We start from the raw sequence: 7,125 nt of genomic DNA, 5'->3' as shown, positions 1-7,125 counted from the left end.
CTCATAAAACAACTTGTAAAGATTTTTTTAAAATATTGAATAGTAAATGTGATAAATAAAAAAAATTTAAAAAAATAGAAATGCAGTCAACATATTTTACTCTGGCTTTTTTTGGTTTCCGGCTCAGTTCGACTTCTGTCCAATCGTTTGCGAACACTAAGGGCCAATCAGCAGCCAATACGTCAGAGCCTGTACGTCACAGCCAGTACGTCGCAGCTAGTACGTCACAGCCACGCGCCGCTGCAATTCATCCATTTCTTTCTCCGAGTAGAAGAAACACTGAACAATGGCCAGAACCAAGCAGACCGCCCGTAAGTCCACCGGAGGTAAAGCTCCCAGGAAGCAGCTATCCACCAAGGCTGCCCGTCAGAGCTCCCCGGCCACCGTCGGAGTGAAGAAGCCTCACCGCTACAGGCCCGGTACCGTGGCTCTGAGAGAGATCTGTCGCTATTGAAAAATGTAATGAACCCCAACCCTTGTTTTTGGTGTTATTAATGATCTTGTTATCCGTTTTTTCGTCCATTAACTACCATTGTCCGACTTTGACAAATAAGCTATAAAAAAAAAAAAATCAGAAATTTGCTGTGATTTATGTATTTTATATCTATTCACTTGCTTTTTCTTCAGGAAATGAAAATATTCTAGTTTAAATGTGTGTGTGTTTTTTGCTGCCTGTTATTTGTGTGTGTGTGTATTTTGTAGTTATCTTGTTTCTTTATTTTTTTGAATAAAAAATATGCATAATATTTCATATTTATTTTCATTTGTTAATTTTCCTCTTTCTCTCTCTCACAGGAACTGAAGCTGTGTTGGTTCTTAATCTGAAGCAGAGTCTGCTGAGTGATGGACACTCTCCAGTCATGGCTGCTCCGGTGTGTTGATGTGTTCTTTTGCAGCAACAACCAAGTTGTTTTGTTCTAAACTGTAACTGGCCAATAAAATTGATTCTGATCTCTGGCACAGGTGGGACTTAGAACCACAATGTTTATCACTGCGTTAGTGACGTACCTGCTTTGAAATATGTTTCTCTGCTAATACTAGTGTTTAATCTGAACACGTAAACTTCTTTAATTTATTATCAACTGTGTGTTTTGGATAACATTAATTAGACTTGTAAGGATTATTTCAAACAAGATGTTTTTTTCATTATTTTATTTCATGGACTTAAGTAAAAGGAACTCTGTGATTGGTTTAAACCTCATTACCTCCAGTTTTTAAAAGGCCCTTATTTACACTGACTCTTTGTTTACTACAACTACTTTGTTCAGAAAGGGGGAAATTACCTGCGTTACAGCCGCTCAAGAAATAGTACAAATAAAAAGAATAAACACTTAACAAAGGAGAGAGAGAAAAAAGTACATAATTAAAAACTCTTAATTAAATAAGGATTAAATACAAGTACACACGTTACAATAGTAAAAAAATCAAATAAGATGAATAATAAAACATATATATATACAACAATCAAGACATCTTGAAGTTTGTGATATTGAATTTTTTCCTGATTGTATTGTAATTTCAATAATATTTGATGTGTTAAATATAACAACTCCATTACAGATACATGTTAAATGTCGTTGTTTTAATTCCTCTGTAAAACATGCTGTCACAATACAACAGGGACACGTTCACAGGTGCGCTAAATAAAACAAGCGGTCCAAAATATGTGCTTCAAAACAGAAAAATAATCGTGACTCTGTTACAACAAAAATAATCGTTTGTTGCAGCTAACTTGAGTAGGATATATAATTTACTCTTTACACCTCTGGACTCATGGTCACCCTAACTATAACTAGTTTCCTGAAATCCAGATTATATAATTATTTTACTATATTATCCCAGGCGTTGATGGACCAGACCTCCAGTTCATCCAGTTCAGCAGAGATCGTACTGGTCGTCTCCAACAGACCAGGAGTTCAGGGTCTGAAGAGGGCGTCGCTGGCAGGCATCCAGACACGGGTAAACACACACCTATCTGTTAGCTGTAGCATCATGTTCTACCTGTGGAAAACCATGCATTGATCCATGTGTGATCTCTAACCAGGTGGTGGACCATAAACTCTACGGGGGTCGAGCTGAGTTTGACGCCACCATCGACCGCGTACAGGAGGAGTTTAAGGCGGAGCTTGTTTGTCTGGCTGGATTCATGAGGATTCTCACGAAATGCAACGGTAAATATTTGCAGACACACACACAAATAGAGAAGTTTAATACTTTACCGATATTGTCTAAAACTAAATTTCCAATATTAATCAATATTGATATATACATAGACTCCCTCCCTCAAACCCTACTTTAGTTCACATTAGAATAATCCAGTGGTTCCAAACCTTTTTTTTTGCATTGATTTTTCCAGATTTATATTTAACAAAGTAAAAGTAATTGCCTTTTTAAATTAGTTTAGAGCCTGTGATGGATGATGTCACTTCCTGTAAACATCACATTGTTTCTTATTGGAGTGAAGCATTGAGCAGATTTTTCAGTCAGACTGACAACTTGCTTTTGTTTGCTCTAAAGATGCCAATATAATCTGAAATAAAACTTGTGACCACAAGGGGGCGACATTTATGTTTTACTATCGCCTTAGCTCTATTTCAAGGCGTTTGAAATAATTTTGCTCATATTAATGCCTTACTATATGCACGTTGAAGGTTGTTTACGTCGGACAATCCCATTAAAGGACAACCATAGAAACTATACACAAATTCAGTGGCAGATGTACTGTATGTTTGCAGAAAGTGTTTTTGTGAATGTGTGGTTTTTACAAACATTCAATACAACGGCCATTTTGTACAGGAATTTGAGTAAATGGTCAGTTTTTGCACGAGGTCCTCCTTCCTGAAATGCAGATGTAATGTTTGTTATGCAAAAACTGTTGTGAGACAATAAATATACTTTCGACTTTACCATCTCCAAGTTTATTTCACGAGTCTACCCATCAGGTTTGTTAAGAGTTGTACAAACTGTAACAATGTTGTCTACATGTCGAACTAAACTGATTGGCATGAGATAGATTTGTACCTTTTGTAAAAGGTTGTTTGGCTAATGAAGCTCCATAAATAGCAAAATTTTCAGATATCAACACGCCCCTGTCAGCTGAAACTACATCTCCATATTAAAGTTTTTCTAAAATGCCAGATGATAGTTAACTATCTGATAGTCTTTCCCACATTTTTGGTAAAAAACTGATAGAACCATAAAGGAACTTAATGATGTTGCTTTTGTAGTCTGAGTATCAAAGTTGCAGTGTGTTTACATTTGCTGGCCTCTGAATAGAGACTTTAGTACAGTTTACCATAACTCTGCAGTTCTTGGATTTCTTTTTAAAACAGCTCGTCATGTTTTTTAGAACCTTAGCTTCACTCAGACACTCTATTAAAAAAAACTCACGTTCTGAGAAATGACAGGCAGACATTTGAAAAATATCCTTGAAATTTGTGTAGGGCAAATCTTAAATTGTATGGCTAGGTCAGCATTAGTCAAGCTAAGTCTTAATTTCATTAACACAAGAAGTTAATCACCAGGGCATATTTTGCCTACAGGTTCTATAAACATCGAAATGAGCATTAAAACCCAGCACATGAATTTATTTGTTGATTGTTTAAGGTTGTGGAGGTGAATCGTCCCTTTTGAACATTCTCTCGTAGTTCCTGGTTTCCTGAAAGTAGACGCTGGTATTCAACCTGAAGACCTCTGTTCATCTTGCAGTTCTGTGTACTGGACCAGTTCCTAAAAACAGATTGAAAGATCACTAGTTATCAGCATGGAGACAGGACTTCAGCACATGCAACTATGGGAAGTAACATTTCTCTTACAGAAAAAGTGTTGTCCATGTGTTCACATGTATAAAAAGTGCATTTTAACACTAAAGAAAACTACAAGTGACATTTAGTAGTTAATCATCAGATTTGACCTCTGTCGCAAAATAGCGGTGCATTATGATGGTCCAGTAGTGCTTCTGCTACAAGCTGCACATCTTCATTTATGGGCTCAACAGGTGCCAGTGTTGGACGTTTTAGAAGCCGTTCATATCCATCTGCAACACGTAGGCCTCTGGTCCGTTTTGCTTGCGATGTAAAGCTCAATATGGTGGGAATGTAGCTCAGACTTCCAGGATCATCAGATGGATTCAGTGTGAAAAAAAAAAAAAAAAAAAAATCATACCACAAAGCTCATTAACATGTCCCAAAGCTCCACCAGTGGACATCATTGATTTATTAAAAGGAACTAATGCAGTATAATGTAAATAAAAATGTCTCAGTGAAATTCCTTTTTTAACAGACAGACATTTTAGGCTATGTCATGTATTTGTACTGTTTATAATTGATATGAAAACGTGTCTCTTAAGACAATTAGTGTCAAGGGACAAACCTGTGTTAATGTAATTAAACGTAATGCATCCTGTCAAAGGTTTGACAAATACAATAATACATGGGTTGTCCAAACACAGGCCATCACGTTTCCTATGTGTCCCAGCTCTAAGACAGCTAAGAGACGCGTCAGGACCGAGTTTTGACACCCCTGCAGAGGTACAAAAATTTTTTAGTTTTACCTCTGTTTTGCCATTTTTATGCCTTACTATAGCCTCGTTTTTTTGTACCATACTGCATTCTTAACCCATAAATGTGCATTATATTTTCAGTAGTTTTTAGGGTCTAGTGATCTTAACTGCATTTATGCCATAATCAGTTTTAACTCCATTTTAAGTGTTCTCATGTTGAAACTAGTTTTAGGGTCTTATGATAGTCTTAAATCACAAAAAATAGAAAGTAAAAAACTTTTATGCCTTACCTCTGATTTTGTGTGCTTCTAATTTTTTATGCCTTAATGTGTTTTAACTCCAGGTTAAGTGTTCACAATGTATTTACACTAGTTTTAGGGTTTTATGACAGCCTTATTTCAGAAAAGAAAATCCAAATTTTTTTTTAACTTTCATTCCTTATCTAGGGAAGAAAAAAAACATATATATATTATATTTTTATTACTATTAGCGTTATCTGCTTTTTTGTTACAACAAATATTAATGATATTAGAATGAAAAACTTGTTTCTAAAATGACTCAACCTCACATTTTAAGTAAAATAAAAAAAAAAAGTAACATTTACTATGAAAATAGGTCCCCCTGGTGGCCAATCCCAAAAATACAACATGTATGTTGTGGCACAACATACATATAAAAATTAAAATTGACGGCAAGTTTCAGAATGAACTGAAGAAAGGCTGGAGGTAAGTGTCAAATTATTTATTATAATGGCACATGAAAATATAAACAGTTCATCACTATCACTTTAAAACCAGGCCACAGCAAACCAACAAAACCACAGCAACTTAACACGTTTGCAGTGATAGGTAAAAGTAATGATTACAATAAACAATACAGTCCCAGGGTCAAACGTATATGTAAAAAAAAAAAAAAAAAAGGGTTAAAAGGTTGGTGGGACTTACTCACGGTCCTAAAGGAAAAAAATAGTTATTAAACAATCAGGCAAACAGAGTTAAAATCATCTATTACAAGGGAAGTTCATACCTTTACCAAACAGGTCCTTTTAAAGCCCTGTACACATCCAGATAGTATGGGAATTTAATCCATCACTAAAAGAAATGGAGAAAATCAGTTAAACAACCATAAAATGCGTTTATGAGCCTGTGCTGCACTTACACATTCACCTGGAGCTTTCGCCATGTCGCTACTGGCCGGAGATGCAGACCCGTTCTGATTTGATCCTTTCTTGTATTCAAAAAATGCATTTGTTTCAGTTAAAAGACGGCATGTAAAGTGACTAGAGCAATTAGGTTAAACAAACTTACAGATTTCTTTCGGAATTCCGTGCAAAGCAGCCGTGACGTGCATGAGGTGACGATCAGAGAGGGAAATGAGCTGATTGTGCGTCGGTTAAATAGGTCCGGCAATACAACGGACGTCCCCCGTGGTTCCCACCCACTGACTTCCGTTCAACTATTATATATAAATATATATTAATAATGTCCCACTGGAAGTAAACATAAAACAATCTGCAAAATGAAAATAACAATTAAATTTAAGTCTTAGAAAAAATGCCCAGTAAAGCAAAAAAAAAAAAAAAAAAAGTGAAATTTGAATATTGTTTTTTCTAAACATTGAGTAAAAGTCAAATACTCCACGAGCGGTTTGGTTCGTAAGAGGGAGTGTGGCGAGGCGCGTTTGGCCTGGGCCTCCGATGCGGCAGTGCCGGGGTTCAAGTACCGGTCCTGCCGTCTAGTGTAGGTGTTGCGTGCTTAGTAAGTGATACTTTTCGAGGGAGTTACTTTGAAAAGTAACTCTAAAAAGTAAAAGTCAAATACGCCACGAGCAATGTGTGTAGTAAGAGAGACTGTGGCGAGGCGCGTTAGGCCTGGGCTTCCGACGCTAGAGCGCCAGGGTTCGAGTACCGGTCCTGCCGTCGAATAAAGGTGTTGCGTGCTTGGTAAGTGATATTTTTCGAGGGAGTTACTTTGAAAAGTAACTCTAAAAAGTAAAGGTCAAATACGCCACGAGCAATGTGTGTAGCAAGAGGGAGTGTGGCGAGGCGCGTTTGGCCACGGCCTCCGACGCTGGAGTGCCAGGGATCGAGTCCTGCTCCCGCCGTTGAGTATTAAGCAAGTAATACTTTTCGGGCGAATTACTTTAGGAAGTAACTTTGAAAAGTAAAAGTCAAATACGCCACGAGCAATGTGTATAGTAAGAGGGACTGTGGCGAGGCGCGTTTGGCCACGGCCTCCGACGCTGGAGGGTCGGTGTTCGAGTACCGGTCCTGCCGTCGAATAAAGGTGTTGCGTGCTTGGTAGGTGATACTTTTCGAGGGAGTTACTTTAAAAAGTAAAAGTCAAATACGCCACGAGCGCTTTGCATAGTAAGAGGGACTGTGGCGAGGCGCGTTTGGCCTGTGACTCCGATGCTGGAGGGTGAGGGATCGAGTCCTGCTCCTGCCGTTGGATAAAGGTGGGTGTTGTGCAACACATTCAGTTCCAATAACAATCATCATGTCTGTGCAAAAAAAGTCATTGTGCAACTCTTAGACTTAATGAGTCAAGAATGATGTAAAAGGGGTTTTGCTTCTCTCAAGTATGCGGCTTAGTGCTTTTACTTACTTAATTTAGTTAGTTATT

The 7,125-nt window shown here is 37.6% G+C and overlaps 1 protein-coding gene and 1 long non-coding RNA gene across 3 annotated transcripts; one reads left to right on the top strand and one right to left on the bottom strand.

Annotated features, from left to right (window-relative positions):
• The first annotated feature begins 265 nt into the window (after positions 1-265).
• Positions 266-3,748, top strand: LOC114476313 (trifunctional purine biosynthetic protein adenosine-3-like). 2 transcript variants are annotated; one of them, XM_028467688.1, is made up of 5 exons: positions 269-459; positions 796-872; positions 1,843-1,959; positions 2,045-2,171; positions 3,648-3,748. In XM_028467688.1, exons 2-5 carry the CDS (start codon positions 861-863, stop codon positions 3,731-3,733), a joined length of 342 nt encoding a protein of 113 aa, XP_028323489.1. In that variant the 5' UTR covers positions 269-459; positions 796-860; the 3' UTR covers positions 3,734-3,748. The 2 variants fall into 2 exon arrangements, with proteins under 2 accessions (XP_028323481.1, XP_028323489.1); XM_028467680.1 differs by lacking the exon at positions 3,648-3,748 and having other exon boundaries at positions 266-459; positions 2,045-2,356.
• LOC114476319 (uncharacterized) lies at positions 2,903-5,902 on the bottom strand. The gene is made up of 4 exons (XR_003675566.1): positions 5,809-5,902; positions 5,660-5,728; positions 5,528-5,592; positions 2,903-3,729 (listed from the first exon to the last, which is right to left on the bottom strand). It is a non-coding gene; the product is annotated as an uncharacterized LOC114476319 (long non-coding RNA).
• Between the last annotated feature and the right edge of the window lie 1,223 nt (positions 5,903-7,125).

This window comes from Gouania willdenowi, chromosome 2 (assembly GCF_900634775.1).
Source record: "Gouania willdenowi chromosome 2, fGouWil2.1, whole genome shotgun sequence".
NCBI classification, from domain to species: Eukaryota; Metazoa; Chordata; class Actinopteri; order Blenniiformes; family Gobiesocidae; genus Gouania; species Gouania willdenowi.
This window is presented reverse-complemented; position numbering and strand designations above follow the sequence as displayed.